Source organism: Oreochromis niloticus, linkage group LG17 (assembly GCF_001858045.2).
Source record: "Oreochromis niloticus isolate F11D_XX linkage group LG17, O_niloticus_UMD_NMBU, whole genome shotgun sequence".
NCBI classification, from domain to species: Eukaryota; Metazoa; Chordata; class Actinopteri; order Cichliformes; family Cichlidae; genus Oreochromis; species Oreochromis niloticus.
The window spans coordinates 18,803,026-18,822,955 of record NC_031981.2 but is presented as its reverse complement, the minus strand read 5'-3'; the positions used below and the strand labels follow the sequence as shown (position 1 = coordinate 18,822,955).

General features: G+C 42.2%; 1 protein-coding gene across 33 annotated transcripts in view; it reads right to left on the bottom strand.

Moving 5' to 3' along the window:
* The window catches only part of celf2 (cugbp, Elav-like family member 2), a 236,708-nt gene that overhangs the window by 75,204 nt on the left and 141,574 nt on the right, over nucleotides 1-19,930 (bottom strand). For all 33 annotated transcript variants that reach the window (XM_025899580.1, XM_019346845.2, XM_019346846.2 and 30 more), the window contains one exon: nucleotides 3,410-3,492. In XM_025899580.1, the coding sequence (XP_025755365.1) occupies nucleotides 3,410-3,492 (83 nt within the window). The remainder of the gene's footprint in view (nucleotides 1-3,409; nucleotides 3,493-19,930) is intronic.

Sequence of the window (19,930 nt, the reverse complement as noted above, 5' to 3'; positions counted from 1 at the left end):
AAAATAAAGCTAAAAATCTCCTCCTGCTGATCGTTCCCTGTGGGCTACAGCAGTTAGAAAACCTTGCCATGAAGGACGTCTCTAAAGAAATGTTATCTGTAAGTGATAGAGGGCTGATAGAGACGAGCAGATACGCTCCTGATTGGAAATATCAACCCTAACCCTAAATTAAACTAAATGCGATTCATTCAAGCTTAGAGAATTAAATATACAGAAATGTTTTACTATATTCTTGCTCGGCTTCCATATGACAGATATTACCTACCAGAGGCATTATACTTTCCAGATAGAGATATTTAAATGTTAAGAAAAGCATTTTCTGCAAGTTTAGGTGTAATGTTTTGTGCTGAAGTTTTAAAGATGCTCTGATAATGTGTTGTTTCCTCTGCTTCTGAGACCAAATACAGACCCAAATTTACTGCTACCTGACATCAAAAAGGCCCAAACGAATGCTCCAGGAGAGAGAAGTAAGTGAGGAGGAGGGATGACCAGACAGAACAGAGGGAGGGATGGTGTTATGGTGTAGAAGAAGGCGATTTCATGTTCCTATAATCCTGAAACTGCTGCAGTATGTGTCCTCCCCTGGGCTGTTTCACACCTCCAACCAGGGATAAGTGACAAGCTCTCACGGTGCAGAGAAACAGCCGAAATTTAACATACTTATTCCACGAGCAATTAACACGGTGACTCTGTGCAAAACAACAAGATTGACTCTGAATCGGGAGCGGGAGCATAAATCCCACGTACGGCTCTTGTGGGATTCGTAGTATCCACCCTGTCCTGCCCAGGGGGGCTATCCACTGATCCAACCGACAGAAGTAAGAGCGTGCAGGCGCTCAACTGATGAGATTCCAGTTAGCTGGCACAGACGAGGAGAGGGGTGGGGAAGCAGCCAATAACCTGAGCAGAAGGGATCTGGGGGCCTCTAAATATCCACCCAGGGCTAAAAGTGTGAGAGTGCGAGCAAGCTTCAGCCCACTTCCTCTATTGCTCTCCTGGGCCACAAGAGGGAACAATATTGGAAAATGGAGCACCAGCACACTCCTTTATAGTCAGGCATATGCACGGGTGTCCAGAAAAGCAGGAACAGATGCCAGCAAGCAGATAAACATGCAAGTGTTTTTTCGACTGTTAGTGGCAGCGTGTTTTGATGATTGTTCTCTAATCATCTTTGCACAAGGATGAGCGTGCAGGCTAGAAGCAAAGGGAAACACAACACAAACTCCTGCAGACTGCCGAAGCCAGTAATGAAAATATAAAGTGGGGACGAGTGGGTGATTGTCAGCTTTTGGTGAACATTTGCTTGGAATAAATTTGGACAACACATTTTTGCGAAACAACAGCAGATGATATCATTACACTAAAAGCCGATAAATTATAAATCACTGGCAATAACTAGTTGTAATGTTTGTTTTTCAGTGGAAACGTCTCCTCACCTGCTGGCACTCAATTTCGATGTTGTCAGCGCATTGATATGTTATCAGCAGTTGGTGCCCCACTCTCACCAACTGACTAGCAGGCTCATTAGTCTGTTACAGCCATTCTAATCAGTGACAAACAGAGAGCAAACCCACATTACATAGGATGCATCTTGTGTGCAGAAGTGCACAGTGTTAAATGTGGTACGTTAGTGACTTTGTAAAATGTTATAAAAGATAAGATAAGATAACCTTTATTAGTCCCACACGTGGGAAATTTCTTTTGTCACAGCAGGAAGTGGACAGTGCAAAAGTTTGTGTGTTAAGGAAAAAATTTTTAAGAGTCACCAATTCTTAACGCGGCCGTTTATATCCACCACGTAATATCACAGGATGAATTTGTCATCATTATTATTACTTTTTGAACGGAATCAAATGTGACCAATCAGACCACTGCATTTGGCAACGAGTGCGCTCGCAGCTGGTCAGATGTGGTCTTTGTTGTGTACATACGCGTTACACAGCAAGTTCCAAACTGGAAACCTCTGAATTCTGTGTCGCTTTTTCACAATGTGCAAAGTGTGTAAAGAGAAATTACAAACAAAAGTAAAAGGCAACTCTTAAAAACTGTCTAAAAGATGAGTCTTTAACTCGCATGTCACCGTCGAGAGTTACATAGATGGGTATGGACTTTATTAATCCCACACTGGGGAAATTCACTTGTTACACCAGCACAAGGCTCAGGGAGAAAAAGTCAATTTGAATTATGTTTGAAAATAAAAAAACCCAAAAAGAAAAAAAAAGCCAAAACTGCTAAAAATGATGATTCAAGTAAAATAAAAGAGTAATTTGTATGATGTACAAATGGTTACTATATACAGTAAAATACAGGACATGGGAAGTGCTGAGGGAATGATAGTATATATATGTGCTTCCACTACCTCTCCGGTCTCTTATTGTGGACTTTTAATGTAGAAGCACGTTGTCTAATCGTAGGTGGTAGCAGCACCAGTAACAGGTGGAAGAAGCCACTAAAGATCAACACGAGACTGTGTGGGACTGACACATGAAGCACGTAGTGCTACGACTTGAACTTTTTTCACAAATGAATTCCAGACGGCATCAGGAGACTCAGGTTGGGACACTGTCCTCAGCTGCACTGGTTCATATGTGGCACACAGCGTGGTACAGTCTGCTTCTGACAGGTTCTCCATATTGGAAATAGTCAATTTGGTTTATTTAAAGGTGATTTCAGGATAGTGCGCAGGAGGCGGGAGACCCTATGTCCATTCGATTGCTGTGAACTCACGGGACTACTGTCTGCACCCAGAGCCGACAGGATAAATACTGAGGTTTTTACATGCAGCTCCAAAGTCTGCGGCTGAGTGATGGTGCAACACTAGGATCTTATTTGCCTCTATCTGTGTACATATCAAACCATGGTCCGTGGTTCTTCTATTAGGTAGGCTACACTGACTAACCTTCTAGGATAAAGGTAGAGCTTGGGTTTTAGGCTAAAGTCCACCTACTTTCATTAGAAATTTTTCCTTTTTTGGATCATCCAAAATCTTTTTAACAATAAAAACTGAACAAATGTCTGAAAGGGATCATTTTTTACTTTCTAGAAACTTTTCTAACTCTAGACAGTCCCCTGGTGACCCGGTGGCTATTATGGTGGTAATAATGGTTTTTGACTTTTATGACATTCACACTTGAGCTTGGAAAGAACCAGTGGACATAAACTCCCTCCAAACTTTTGAACTAACCTTGACAGTCATCTGCTCGCATTCTCGGTCACTCACAAATGCTCTGTGGCAGCAGCGCAACACACTGAGGCAGTTACTTGCGTATTCACACCCACCCACACCCACACACACATACACAGCACAGGTCGGTGTGGGGCGGGGTCGGGCGGGGCTGCCTCGGGGTACCGCTGTAAGTGTGTGATTAGAGGAGAAAGTAGGCAGAGGAGAATGAGGACAGACACTCACCCCTGTTAAGGTCTTTATGTTATGCAGTGCATTCTGAGCTTCAAGGGCAGCTTTCCTTGTGTAAAACGTGACAAAACAGCAGCCTGGGGAGAAAGAGAGAGAGAGAGAGGGAGAGATGAGCATAAGGAGCAACAAAGAGCATTTTCTCTCTTCATCTGCCTGGCATCACCTGTCGACACTGGGAGACGCTGAGTGAATGTTAAGGACAAAACATCCTAACGGAGAGGAAGGGAACGCTTTTTTTGGGAGTTTGTTTCAACGCTGATGACTTGAGCCTGGAGGAACCGTGCACACAAAGTGATGCATGAGCACACACTCACACACACACACACACACACACACACACACACACACTCACATGCGAACAACAAGGAAACACAGACGAAGGCAGGAAAGCGGAGAAGCAAGGTTGTCTCTTCATTAATCCTCGAGTGATCTGTGAACAGCTGCTTTATCGTTCATTCACCAAAGAAAGCGCTGACTCATTTATTTATGCTCCCTTTATTTGCATCTCGACATTTCTGACAAATGTGGGCTGGAAATGGAAACATTCAGGTGACACACATGTTACAGCAGTTTTTAAAATGATCACATTTAAACGATTCATCAAAAAGTAATGAATCCATTTAAAATCAGTGGAAAAAACAGTAAATCTGACAAAAAGTAAAATAAAGAAATCAGCGACTGAAACCTTGGCGTGATTCAGTTTGAAGTGTCAATGCAATTCACTGATCAGGCTGCTAAAAAAATCACTTTAAATCAAAATTTAAGCTACGTTTAACCTTGACATTGCAATGTCTTTAGACCTGCAAATTAAACTTTACAAGCTGTTTGCATGCTCACACTCTCACACAGTACCACAACTGGACTCAGATGTAAATGTATACACAATTGCAGTGAAGAAAGCAGGGAGGGAAATGAGAGTAGGGCTGAAACACCGCAGTCGTGGGCCATTTTCAGTCTGCACACAAACCTGCACAGTCAGGCAAAAATAAGCCAGCGGGAGGAAAATGTAGGGCAGAGACCGAGGTGTGACTCTTCTATTTTCCTCATACACACAGCAAGCAGCTGTTAATGTCAAACACAAGGTTTGGACAAATCGCTCTCGGTGAGGATTTTGTGTCTGCGTTTACGTCCTCATGACACGACTGTTGAACAGCTACGGGGAAATTTCCAAACGAGATGTAACGGGGAGAACGTTTATCAAGGCAATCCACGGCGGGCTCGAATAAATCCAGTGTTTAAACTAGAAACTAGCACCGTGCCCATTCTGGGGAGAGCATAAACCATGTTTTTGTAGAAACAGTTTAAAGATGCCACATGCAGGCAATCATTAAGTTACTGCTTTGAAATGAAGGCAGCCATAAGGATGCATGCGTGTGTGACCGCCGCTGTTGGGAAATGTGGAGAATGTGTTGAGAGCTGCTCATCCAACTAACAGCGAGTTTACTGTTAGCTTGTGACTTTCACAGGTGTTCCGTCCTGTTATTGTCTCCCCCAAAACACTTCCGTTTATCTCACGCCTGAATCTTTTGTAGGAAGCCTCGTTATCCATGACACAAACAAACACACCAGTTTGGAGAAAAATCGCGTAGATCTCAGTAACAAAGTTGAGAAGAGCAATTTCTTACAGTCATCACAGATATGAACGTGCAGAAATCTTGCTGAGAAACATCTGAGATGTTAAAGTCTGAGCAGGTGAAACATGCACATTTACCCAGGTTACAAACCCAAACAATAAGCACAAGAATATCCTGTCATGGAGAATTATGCCCGAGAGCCTAACTGCAACAAATTTCACTACATGTTCATCCTTTTGCTTTTTTTTTATAGATAGTGGAGACGACGGTAGAATTGCTGACCAAATTATTACTAATATACATTAAAGTTTGTGGGGATATGTTTATTGATCAATCTAAATTGCTCATAGGTGTGAATGCGGGAGTGAATGTGAGCGTGAATGGTTGTCTGTCTCTGTGTGTTAGCCCTGCGACAGCCTGGCGACCAGTCCAGGGTGTACCCCGCCTCTCGCCCTATGACAGCTGGGATAGGCTCCAGCGCTCCCCGCAACCCTGAAAAGGATAAGCGGAAGCGAATGGATGGATGGATGGATACATTAATGGGAGCAACCGCAGGATAAAATCAAACTGTGGAGCGACTTCTTCTTGCTTTAAACCTCTGCTCACCTGCAGCTGCTTACTTGGTTAAGAAGATCAGTAAACTGCACATCAGCAAGAGGCAGCCACAAGTGAGGTACTGCTATGGCTTCAGCATCTTAGTCCAGGTTCATATGCTCATATGCTTGGACCTGCTGCCTCCAGCTCTGCTCATCTGGTAATTTTGTTGTGTATTTATTTGTCCAGAGATGAGCAGAGCGGACCATTGTTTACATCTGCCTTGGTGTCTCCCCCATTGTGTTTATGGCACAAATCAATTCAGTGTGAATACGGTGGATTGGTTGAGGTTTTGTTGCCTGTGCTGCAGACATCAGCCCTGATGACACTTGCCCTGCAGTGCATCTTAGTGAAATCCAACAGTGAGCATCTGGAGCAGGTTTAGCATCCAAATCCCAAAGTCCCTTTGATGAGGCTGGGAGTGTAATGGATCTGAATTCCTGCGGTGTCCTCTGGGTGCCAGGGCTGTTGAATAGTTGGCCCTTAGCCTAGCGTCAGCAACGTGATTGGTGTTGTGATTCAGATGGTGCAGTGCCTGTGTATTAGCAGGGATAACTCTCAGCTTAGCGTTTTCCCTCTATGACCCCCAGTGTGAAAGACGGCTCGGGGTGTCACTTCACTAAACCCTAAGCCCCCCCGCTTCAGCTATCAGTATCAATTTGCCACCAAGAGTTTCACACCAGCTTCTACTGGTTAAAGGCAGGGAGATAAGCGGGGCTATTAATCATGACTGACAGAATATCACTGGGTAAAAATGTATTCAATGTGGGTCACCAGAAATACACACCAAACTCTGTGGTAAAAGTGCTGGCTTCCACATATCGCTGATCTCCATCAGTTCGGCTTCATCTTTGTGCCGCGTTTCAACGATAAAAATTAGACCCAGTGAGGATACGGATGATGGAGAAGCACTGAAAATCCTAAATTAGGTTGAAGTTGTAGTTGTAGTTGTAGTTGTAGTTAAGCCAACATGAAAAAGCACCATTAGAGAGAAAAAAAAAGATTAAAACTAAACAAATATTAGCAGTGGAGTGTGCCTATGAATTAAAATCAGCCATGGTGAAGAATGGTCCAAAGAACTATTAGAGTCCTAATAAGAGGAGACAATCAAATAATGAAACTCCACCAACAGTGGGAAACCAAATAAAATAAAAATCCTTGAAATGTAAAAGCTTTTTATACATGTAAGTTTTTACTGAGCAATGAAACGACTGCATACAACTCCAACACCCACATAATATATGAGCCGTGCACATCACCATACCCTCTAAAACAGGGGTGGGGGAATTCCAGGCCTCGAGGGTCAGTGTCCTGCAGGTTTTAGATCTCACCCTGGGTCGGCACACCTGAATCAAATGATTAGTTCATTACAAGGCCTCTGGAGAACTTCAAGACATGTTTAGGAGGTAATTTAGCCATTTAAATCAGCTGTGTTGGATCAAGGACACATTTAAAACCTGCAGGACGCCGGCCCTTGAGGCCTGGAGTTCCCCAACCCCTGCTCTAAAAGGTGAAGCAAACCTTGGGAACATGAAGGTGATCCGTTCAATTCATTTTTATTTACATAGCACCAAATCACAGCTTGCTAAAGGTGCTTTATATTCAAAGGTAAAGACCCTACAATAATACGGAGAAAACCCCAAAGAACGAGCACTTGACGACAGTGGGAAGGAAAAACTCCCTTTTAACAGGAAGAAACCCCAGGCAGAACCAGGCTCAGTGAGGGGCAGTCATCTGCCACGACCGGTTGGGGTGAGGGGAGAAAGATGGGCCAAAAGAGTCAAAACTTTCAATGAATAATCTAAACACTCCTAAAAAAGTAGAAATAAAGGGTTTAATTGCAAAGTAATTGAAAAGGCCTGTGCAGATGCACTTTAGAGGTATACTGTAAGGGTCTCAAAGCTACTTATGCGTACTGTTTTCCACCAATGTGCGGTGCCAGTTTGACCTCTGCCCTGTCCCCCCCGCCAGCCTCTCCCCACCATGCCTGCTTGTCCATGGATAACACCAGCGACTCATCTTGACCTACCTCTCCTCACCACCGAGGTGAATCCAATCAGTCTCATAGACTGACCCGGAAAAATACAGTAAATATCTGATGTACAAGTGTTCTCACTAGCGTCATTATTTTTGCAAGAGGCACATAACTTTCAACTGTATATTTCCTGCATGCTGGGTAAAAAGTAGAGATTATGTGTATTCAAGGGGGAGCGTTTTAGCATTGCCTCAGTTTTGTACATTATAATTCCAATTGCACCTGTGTTCAAGCTTTGCCCCCCTGTGTGCGATTAGCAATTCCAATAACAATGTTGGAGGGTTAGCTGCTAGATGTGAATTCTGATTCCAGTGGCATTTTCTACATATCTGTATATGGGAGGGTTAGCTTTTGGTGTTAGCATTAGTGATTCTGACGGCATATAATGTGCAGGGGAGGGTTGGCTGTTAGCGCTGTGTTAGCCACGGTGTGTTGTCATTCCCACGGCGTAGCCAGGGCCTGGGAGCCATGCGGCATGTGGCAGAGCGTCCCAGGTGGTCGGCTGTCAAGATGAGGATCAAAGAGCAGAGGAGTGGACCTCACACACACACACACACACACACACACACACACACACACACACAGATATTCCAGAGTTCCACCTGTTTAAGAGTCAACACATTCGCTACTAATGCACACACACACACACACACACACACAAAATCCTGCAGAAAGCCACTGAGTGTGCATATTTTAGGTGTAGGTCTGCACGTTTTTATTTACACATAAGCATACCTGTACTACAACCACAAGCAGATGCCGGGGCCCAGCACGAATAAGCTCTTTCCATCAATTTGTGTGCATGTGTCTTTTTTTCTGCAGAACAAACATTTACCTGAAGGCCGAGAGGGCTCTGAGCAAGGAGACAGACTTTGCTTGTGTTGTCGAAAAGGGACACTTAAAACCACACACCAGAGACGTGCACGCACAAATCTGGAGCGACAGGAAGGAATCTATTAGACGCTGGAGTGTACGTGTGCACGTAACAGAAAGAGCAAGACAGCCAGATGGGACATGGGAAAGGAGGGCAGTGCGTTCGCAAGCCAAAAGAAAAAAAAAAGAGAAGAAGAAGAGGGGAGAGAAACAGCCGTTGTGAGTTGAATAGAGAGCAGAGGAGGGAGATGCCTGTTCATAAATGCTTCATGGTTGCTGAAGGGGGCCTTTGACTGAGCGAAGACCCACGGCCCCCTGCCTCTGTCAACACATCTACCCCCTCCAACAACAGGTCGACCCCAACTTCTCAGCTCGAGACAGCAGAGCTGCAGAGGAGCTGAAGGGGGGGCTGAATCGGCAAGTTGAGGAGGTTTTTTTTCCTCTCACTTATGTCTTCCACCGGCTTTCTCTAAAAATCAGGCACACGCGAGGCCGTGTTCTTAGAGTCTCAAAATTAAACCCGCTTTACAGGTGACAACCTGACCTGTAATTTTACTTTCTTTGCAAATTAATTTCATTATGTTTTCTTCTTTTTCTGTAACTCTTCATTTGAATGGGAACATCCCAGTCTCCCCTCCATGCCACGCAGTAGTTGGGAGGGTCACCTTAGCCTGAGCGCCAACTAATCTACTTAAATGACTTTCATTAGTCTGGGTTTCAGCGCTGTCTCCCAGTGGCCATGTTGGACTGTTTCTAGACTATCATTTTTTATCTTGAGCTGATGGAAATTGTTATATTTATACACACTCACAGAAAATAAAGCACCTTATTACACCTTTAGGTTTAGACCTTTAGCTTGTCATTGGTGTGGCACCTGCTGAGTTACTGGCACTGTCATTAGTGTCCAGTGACAATTTTTTACCTTAATTATTGTCATATTTAGAAGTTAGAGTGCGTCTTTGGCAGCGCCCTGGGCAGGTTTAACCCTAGCACCTTTGTGAGGTGAGGCGAACACTGTTCCACCTGTACAAGACAGATACAGAATAAACTTGTCAGCGGCTATTAAATACCTTTTAATTTAACTTAAATATATGAGGAAACCCTTAAAGTCTTATTTCTTTTTGTATAACAGACTGTCTCCTCACGCTCAACCACAGAATCTATAATAAATGGTCCTAATATCTACCTTTTACTGCTTGGAACAGGCACTTATAAGTAATCACTTTTAAATCCAATAATTAGCCCTCAGGGGTACATTTGTGGAGACTATCTGTAGGGACAGAAACTGACTGTAGTCCAATTTTAGTGTAAAGGGTGTGCAGTTACGCTACTTTATAACTTCTATTAGTGGGGTGTCAAACATAAGGCTCGGGGGCCAGAATTAGCCTGGCACAGACTCCAAATAAAGTTTGGTCTTTAAACTTTTCACAAGTCTTCCCCCATGGCTATTCATATGGGCTTCAAACAAGAATTTCAAAGTGTACAGTCTTCACATGGGGTCATGGGGACGAGTTAGCTTGCTTTGCTAGTGTAAGCTCTGGGACAGCTTGTTGACTTCAGATAGATGCTAACTCTACAGAATTACTTATACAAGAATCTTCCTGTATATCTCTGCCTTTGTGCAACTCTGAACTTTAACACAGTCCAGGTTCAGTCCAGTCCATCACAAAGAATAATAGGATTTCAGAGCGCTTTAATTTAAAGCCGTGCACCGGTAACGATGGAAACATGGACCGGTAGAAAGAGCAGATTTGTGAGTTTCACGTAGTTGCTGGTAGTTAGCATAACGACAGCAGTGACTCCAGACATGCTCGCAAAAGCATGGGGCAAGTTTTATGTGTACAACTTTATATTGGCCATTTATTTAAAAATTTACTGCAAATCTCTATGTTCATTATTTTAAAAATGATTTTTGAAACATTTTTAAGACAGCCTTGTGGCGGAGGTTTGGTCCCTGGCTCAGCTGCAGGGGAGGTGCAGTGAGCTCAAGGGGCAGTGCCAAGGAGGTTGGAGGGACCTCTTCTGGTCAGAGACCAGAAGAGGAGGTGTGTGTGTGTGTGAGGCCACCTGGAAAGCTGACCACGCTGGAATATTCGTGCTGATCTGAAGTACATTGTGTGTGTCACAAATAAACTGTAAACAGCTATCAGAACACTGTGTGGGGTCCAAATTATTAACAATACAGAAGTGACATTGTTGTGTGGCATAAAACTGACTGAGTATTACAAACTGGACAGTTTCCTTAAAGATGGAAATTAGTGAAATGTGCATGATTTCATCCAAATCCCAATGCTAATTATTCTTCCTCTTATTATTATTCAGTTTAACTTTGCAGGTCAACTATTTTACAGAGTTGAATTCTCGAGGAGACAGAAAACTAAATTAGGAAATAAAAATAGAATATATGTTTTTTAAAACGCTCCAAAAAGCCAAAGTTTGATCAGCAAAGAGCTGATATATTTGTCCAAGCGCCTGACCTGTAATTTTATTTAAAATAATTACAGGTCAGTTCTTTAGAATATGAACAGGTTATGTTTTTACCTCCAATTTACTTGCTTAATCCCATGGGTTAAGGTTAAAGACGTATCTAGTTGGTCCAAACCTCCAGGTTGGCATCAGCAGCTCTATTCAGCACACAAATGTGCGGGCTTGAATTACCTCAGACTGGAGAAAGAGTGGGAAAAAGGCAGGCGGTAGGGTAGGGTGAAAATAAAAGAGGCAAAGCCTTGCAGTCCAGCAGAATGAAAGTATGCTTTATTAAAAGGGGAAAAAGAGACAGGTGTGGGATGTATCGCAGAGCTTCACCCAGAGCCCTTCCACCCGAGGCAGGGTTCTTACAGTGACCCACACGAATTTCTCCCCCCCATCATTCCCCTTCCCCTCTACTTTCCTTTTGACCCCTGGGGTTCCACTCAACTGCTGACCCACATTAACTACACTTTACTGCAATTACTGCTCACACAGGCCTCTGGGTGGCATGGAATACATACTCCACCTCGCTCCATTTCTTCCTCTCCCGCCCCCCTCCTCGCCGTTCCCTCGTTGCTCTCTCTGTGCAGCTGTAAAAATGCCCCTTAATGTGTATAATTTATGTGTGTCAAAGAGCCGCTGAGTGACAGCAGGGACGGGGGAAATATGACAGAGAACACATTCTGAATTTGACAGCGCAATAAGAACAGATTGTCAGATGGAAAAACAGGGAGAGGATGAGTGGATGGCTTCAAACAATGCCGCATCTCTGACGGGCATTTGGCTGATGTTCTAATCCTGTTAACGTAGGAATCGGTCCAGCTCGCAGCACTTCACAAATCTATACAATCCACTAGTTACTTTGGTGGAAAAGCACCAATGTCAATCCTCCCCCTCGCTGGCTCCCTCCCTTACTGGCTGCAAAAACAACAAGAGCACTTTCCGGAAATCAAAGCCACTTTCTGGCCGACCTCGAAGTGCTCGGAGAGGGAGGGAAAAGAAAATCCAGCTCTGCAAGTTTGCTTATAACCAAGTAACTCTCTCTGTCGCTGAGGCATGCAAAAGTATAAACATGGAGGGAAAAAAGACACACGGAGATGAGCTGAGAATCCACACACACACACAAAGACACACACTCACATAAAATCTCCCATTAAAATCCACCTGCAGCTGCTCCCTAATTGGGCCCGGGTAGCTGGCTAAAAAAGCTAACGTCTAGTTAAGGCGATTTAATTGGCCGCTCTGCTTTAGGAAAGAATGAAATAAATCAGTCCTCCGTCTCAGGTCGGCCCCGTCTCAACTGAATCCATTAGAGCAGATAATTGTCTTGGACGGCGGAGCGTTCAGCTCTGCACGTTGCCATAGCCGAGCGAGAGGATACAGTCGGCTTGCAAAGCGGATGTCTGCCATTGGACGGGTGTGCGGGTCCCTGGACACGGCATCAGAGCAGCCCAGGCAGTGAGGAAGTTGATCTGAGCAGTGATCGAAAATCAAACGCTGTAATCTGCTACATGTGTTTATCTGTGGGCTGGAAATGATTTCCAGAGGCGTTTCTGTTTTCTTTCTTCATTTGTCAGTGTGACACGCGGGTTCATAACAAATGACGTTTGAGCGGTTTCAGACGTCCAGATCAAACATTTATCACGGCTCGGTATCGATTTTCACGCTTCGGCACCTTTTTAGTGTCAGCCTCGTCATCCCTCGCTCACGTTTTTGGGGTTTGATGTTGACACTCCCCCCGCCCCCATTTTTTAATTTGTCTTTTCAGCTACAGGTGGAATCACTTGCTCGCAGCAACTATCAGCAACACAGATTAGAAAACAGACACCGATTAAAATGAACATGTCACTGGTTATTGGTTTTGGCGAAGGCTGAGTGATTATAGTCTTTTTAATAATCCACTAGTCATATAATAAAGCTCTGGCTCTTGCTTTTTGAGAGCTGAATCAGAATTTTAAGAGAGAAATAATCACTCGTGCTTCATTTTTTCCCCTTCCCTGGCATTCGCAGGTCTGACAGACAACATCGCTTTATCCAATAATAATTTCAGGTCTGTTAAAATTTAGACTCGTCTGCATTCAGTTCGACACGACTCAAATCCCTTGTGCCTTATATCTTATTTTGATCATTCCAAAGTATTTCCAGGCCGTGTTGTGCACAAAGACTTTTGCGCAGATCAGCCACTTAATGAAGACATTAAACTTACTCTGTGCATGCATGATGTTCATGTGTGCGCGTGTGCTTGTGTCTCACTTGTATCATTAAGATAAATGACAAAGCGCATCCCCAGCCAAAACACAGACGCACACACACGCTGCAACAAACCCGTCATGGCGCTTAAGGTTGTGTTTTAGCAAAAGGACCATTTTCTGTTTACCCCTCTGGCTCTCTTTGTCTCATTCTCTCTTTATCTCTGCCTCCATCTCTCTCTCTCTTTCAGCACAAAATGCCAAATTGCTCCATTTCTCACTCTCTCCCTTCCTCCCCGGCTCATCCACTCATCTGGTTATTAACTCCAAACACATTAAACCAACAGTAGCGCCACGATATTCCCCAGACCGTCCTAGTCAGCATAAGCACACACACACACACACTCACACACACAGCCTAAATGCAAGCACCTGGGTCAAACGGCAAAATGGATTCTGCATGACGCACAAAAGTGACACAATTTAATGCTCTGGGACCAAACCAAGCTGACTCTCAAATCATTTCTCTGTGATTGATTACATTTTGGCTTCTGAATAACCTAAACGGGATTAAAGAGATCATTTAAATTATTACCAATATGTGTTTTTGGAAGCTGAAATGATATCTTTTACTTTAATGCCAAAAAGTGCTCCGAAAACGACTGAATGGTGTTTGCTCAAGGAATTTTATTTTCGTTGGGCTGAAGCAGCCTCTCATACAGCACTTAGGACCGTCATGTGATGTCAGATGATGACAATAATAAGACGGGGGGGGAGGGGGATTACACTGATCCACAGATATCCACTCGCTGGTTTGATGTGGAAAACTGCATTTTAGCCAGAGCTCCAAGCGGGCATTAAGTCTTGGGTTTTATCTTCAACATCCTGTAATTAATCATTAATTTATTCATAGCTGTCCCAGTCGAATGTTTGCCCAAGTCTGACTGCCATCTTGGAGTAATTTCTTATAATAAACCAGCTGGTAAAACGAGAAGAAAGAAATATTTCTGTGACTTCAGATTTAAGTTGTCATGCTCATTTAAACAGTCATAATTCGATTTTGGAGATCAACTAGAAATCACCTTTTTGCCTCTATGTCAGCTGGTATGACATATATCAGGTGACGCTGGTTATGGCTTATGTGTGTATTTGGTGCGTTAGAAAAATGAAGCCGATATTGAAGTGCCTTAAACCTCCATTTTATCTGAAGGCCACCAGATGGCGATGGCTGTGATTACAAAGAGACTTCCCATAGAAGTCTATGGAGAATGCAACTTCCTGTATGAGTTTATGGGCTCAGTCACTCATTTTGGGTCTATTTTGTAAATCTGTGGTATGAAACTGCACTCATTGGCTAACAACTTGTGACTGACTGGTCATTAGTCAGTTTCACAGCCAGACCCCCCCCTCGTCTTCACACCAGTTTCTTTTGCAATCATGTGGTGGAAACGCTCATCTCGAGGCTTCAAAAACCAGACTTCAGACACCAGTGGATGTCTGAGTTGCAGTGTCCATCTTTTATACTGTCTAACCAACAATCCAACATCCCTGATTGGTGGAGATTGGCGTTACCATGGTAACATTTAAACCCGAGCACGTCAGATCACTTAATGAGCGCGAACCCTCAGATAACCCTAAACAGTGATTGAGATCAGAAATGAAGCACTGTATCATAATCGATAACCAAGCTACACTTTAAATTATAATAATTTATTATTTTTCACAACTATGCTAATGAAGATAATTCAATTTGATAAGGCTGGAAATCATCTGTTGTGGAATCTGGGAATTACAAAGCACTCAAAGCACTATGGGATGAGTATTTCATTAAAAGTAATTATGTAGTACATACTCTGGTACCTTTATCCTTTTATTTTCCCTTTATTTTTTCATGCCAAAAGACAAATATGGGATACCAGCAAGGAAAATCAGGCAGTTAAGCAGCAGTATTTCTTGTGGGACAGCACAACTTTGCAAACCTTTTATATGCAAAACAGACTAAAGTGACCCCCCCCCCCCCCCCCCCCCCCAGTGATATCAATGAGTACTTGAATTTGACTCCTCTAAAGCTTTAATGAAAGCACATAGACAGTTAAAGAAACGACGATGGTCACTTTTTGACCACCTAAAGACTATTAAAGACGTTTGAACTTAAACATCTACCCAGAGAACCTGTTGAAGGTACACAATAATGCCTACAGTGCTTAATAACTTTATCAGACAAGGAGTCATAAAAAAGAACATATTTTAGAAACCTGCTCAAAACTTGTTTAAAACCAAAAAATTATATTGTTATTTGTTAAGGAAACAGCAAAACCGAACTCATGTTTTTATAACCAAATTGGAGTCGGCACACTGGACTTTAAACTAGAGATGGCACGATACCACTTTTTTATGTCCGATACCGATATCATAAATTTGGATATCTGCCGATACCGATATGAATCCGATATAGTGTGTTTTTTAATCAATAAAACAGTTTTTTTAATATCTTGCTGCATTTTGTATAAGTTCATACTCAGGTTTAAATAAACAACAACACTAAAGCTATTCTGTTATACCTGTATGCAAAAAAAATACACTGTGCCCAAAATATTTCATAGTTCAGCAACACTGATCAATCTAATAAACTTAAACCTACTCCATCCTTCTTATTCTGGTATTTTAAAGAGCACTTAGCAGAAATATTAAGCAACCTAACTAATAGGGTTGCAAACTCCCAGCAAAAGAAAATAGGGAACCACCCCCCACCCCCCACCTCATGATGCTTAATCGATGTAATCAACTTTAATTTGATGCAGTGTGAAAAAAAAAATGCACAGAATTAAATTAATTTTCAAGAATAATTAAATAGATTCAACATCTTTCTTCTACAGAATTACAGACTGCACAGATGGTACCTTCCCAAAGGAAAAAGTACTATAGCTTACTAGGGTATATTAGACTTAACAGTTACTATATACAGTAATGGACTTCTACACATTTTACATCAGATTAAAACTTTGGGTGTAAGATTCAGATAATTATTTATTAAAAGCGAGACATTTTAAATGAGAATAAGAAAGAAAAGTATGTCTTTGTGCCCCCTTTTCCCTGTTCATGCCCTATCGGCCCCGCTGGCTAAACTTTGCTAGATCCGCCCCTGCACAGTTACCAGCCGTCAGCTACATAGAAAAGGATTCTGGTCTAGAAAGTAATATTAAATAAATTCTAACAACAGCTTATCAAGCTTAAACGTGCTGCTGTTGTACCGCCGCTGGTTTCCTCTTTCTGGTGCAAAGTGGGCCAAAAACAAAGAACAAAGACGGACTCGCGACAGAAAAGCTGATCAGCTGATCATTAAGCAGTTTCATGATTGAAGTAGCAGCAGGAAGGTGAGGGAGAGAGAGAGGCAGTCGCTCCATATATCGGTCGTTAAGCTTAACATGGGAACGCTTTACAAACATTCAGAGATGAACTTACACACTTGCTTTACTTCTCTCTGGGATAACTTCCTCGGAGATGAAATGCTGGTTTACAGCTGCTCTATCACGTGACGCACACTGCTCCGACGTGCTACGGTTATGAGCCGAGTTACGCCGTGTCGCAAGTTTTGTGAGGTGCTTTTTTGATATTTAATGGATCGGATTACATTTTTTATTTCTCTCCGATATCCGATCCAGTAATTTAGGTCAGTATCGGACCGATACCGATACGTAATATCGGATCGGTCCATCTCTACTTTAAACCAGCACAATATTCAAATACCGAAAGTAATTTTCTGTTCAGGAAAACAAATAAATAATTTTAATTTGGCATCTTAATCAAAAATAATAATATCCTTTACTATTTTTTTCTGCTTTTTGTAAAACCGTCAGTTTGAGAATTCACGGATAGCAGAAAAAAGATATTTTAGCATTAATAATATCATCAAGCATTACAGAAACATAAAAAACATAATCAATGTGTGCCATAAACCTTAAATGGTTGTGGTCTAATTAACTTGCTAAGCACTGTTTCTTTCTTTCTTATTCAAATCTGAACCGACTAATCTTAATTTGACGAGGCACACTCTTGTTTTTATTCACTTTCAGACCCATGCATCCTCCATAAATTTATGAGTCGAGCATTTAATTAACAAGTTATCATGCGCTTTTCCAAATTTTTGCTGTCAATTATGTCGTCCTGTTTTCCCCTTTTTGTTGTTATGTTCTTTTTCAAACTAGCAGTTGCGGAGATGTCATCTAATGAGGGTGCAAAGAAAATCGGAAAAAAGAAGGAAGCAGAAAAGTTGGGAGCAGTGAAACTTCTACGTCTCGGTGGGTCTAACAAACTCATTTAAATCTAAACTGGTATTTTACAAAGAATTGAAAAAGCGCCTCTGGGTCACCGCTGGGGCACCGGAGTGGGCTCATTTGCCCCAAATGGCGAAGATCCTTTACAAACAACACCATTGCTAATTTAAAATGAACACATTGAGGGAAGCGAGGGGCCACAGTTTCCCTGACACTGGCGAAATTTCAACAGGGAAACTGGCGAGGGGGCAATCGCAGCTCCCTCTGGCTGAGCGGGTGCAGATGAGGCCAGGCGGCTTACTTAACTATGAGAAAACAACAACAGCGCTCAGCGCCTGCGAATAACAAGGCCAGTAAGAGCCCAATCAAATGCTACATTTCCTCTTAATGCACTCCACCTCGCAGCACACAAAAAAGGAGACTGTTAAAAAATAAATAAATAAAAATGAGGCATATGGACAGAGATTGTCATGTTGAGTAGAAAAAAATGAAAGGCACGCTAGGTGGCTGTGTTTTCTCCCTTTGAGCGATACTTTTGACTCATCAGCTGCAAAAACAACTCATTTCAAGGGTAGTGAAGATGGAGAAGGAGATGTGAAGGAGCTGAAGGACATGAGGGGGAACTGTGGCCCCCGTCCACCCCTCAGAGATATCAGAGGGAACAAGGAGAGCGAGGAGAGACTAGTGGGGAGAAAAGGAGTCATTTCAAGGCTAAGGACACACAAATGCAAAGCACATGACAAGTGTGTTGGTGTGCAGAAATGCGTTGATTTGGGTCTTGGCAGAACGCTGTCTCCAGGCTTTCATAAGCTTGTATGACTCAGTCAGAATGAGAGGAAGCCAAAAAAGAGGAAAATCAGAGAGAGAAAAACTAAAAACAGAGGTGGTGGAGGGTGTAGCTGCAGAAAGGTGGATGACATCACATCTTCTAATAGTATACACTCAGCAGGAGGTCAGCTTTTAATCGCCCCGCATTTTTTACACTCATCGGAGGAACAAATATTTCAATACATATATACGCATAATGTGAGTTAATGAGAAGACATTTTAAAATCAGCCTCAAGGTCATTAAAAAACAAAAAAGAGGAAATTGAATATATATATATGTATATGTCATAAGGTTTAAAATTTCTGATTAAAATTTACAGAATACTACAGGTTGGCCAGCCAATAACCATAATTTCCTATAATAAATTTAGAATAGACCAGATTTTCAATAATAATTAACCAGGCGATCATTTTCCAGCAAAAGTTTTCAGTATGCAGAAAATTAGTAGTGCACAATTACCACATTTACCTGGTAGTTAATAACCTTCGGAGCTTAAATCACAAATTTCTACTTAACTATTACTCGAAAAAAAATCTGTTTTAAAAATTGCAATATGAAAATCACCCATATAAAAACAGGGGTGAGCACGAGGTGAGCATCCCTACTCAACACTGATTTGCACTCTAAATTTCTATTGCAGCGTATAAGCAGGAACTCTCAGGGCTATTTGGGGACATGGGTCTCATGCGAGTCTACCCAGGTGTATTTGCATAAAGTGCAACGTTTTATGTCATTTCGACCGACTGAATATACAAAATGCACACGTTCATGCACTGATCTGCATTTCTTTCTACCAAAAACATGTAGTTCCACAAAGGGGCACTTACGGCTGCCTGTGAAAATGCGTCAGTCCTCATAATCTTCAATAATAAAAATATGACTTTAAAGAAAAAAATAAACATTTTTAGAGCCAGACAGTAAAAAAAGTCTTAAATATTTATGTAAGTTGACAATTTAAATTACGTCAAGGCTTAACATCTTCATTATTTTGCGCATGGACGATTTGACTATGGCTGCTAGCTGTTTGCTCGGCATCAAATCAGCTATTTCATAGTCAGTGAACTGGACCTCTTATATGTGTTCATGTTTGCAACACTTTTGAAAGCCTTATTAAACTAACAATATTGCTCGCTGTACATTAATCGCTCCAAAACATCCTGCAAAAATAATTTTGGTGAGTAAAGACTTAAACGGGTGATGTCACTGTGGCAACATGAAGCAAGGGAAGTATTGAAAGTAAAAAGCTCCACACACCAAAACCAAGAGGTCAGATCTTATTCTTATGATTTCTGTATAAATAACACTGTTACTCTGCCTGGTATTAGAAAAAACCCCAAATATGTCAAATATGTTTCCTTCTCAAAGCATCCGACAAGCCAAATTAGAAGTTTTTAAATGTAATACAGAGCTTTACTTTGTAATATATCACCGCATTTCAAGACATCCATGGCAAGCATCAGCTGGCCCAGAAATGAAAACTCCTTGACTTCATTTTTCTTGCAGGAAAGTGTTTACTGGCTTTATTCGCGCTTCATCCCTCTTGATTCTGATCTTGTTTCAAGTGACACTTTGAAACTTCTCTTCAAAATTTGCTTTACAGTTGGATGGAAGCGCCACCTCTCCCTTCCTGCCGTCCTCACTGCCTCTCTCTTTACTTTCCTCCCACTCTCCATGTCTC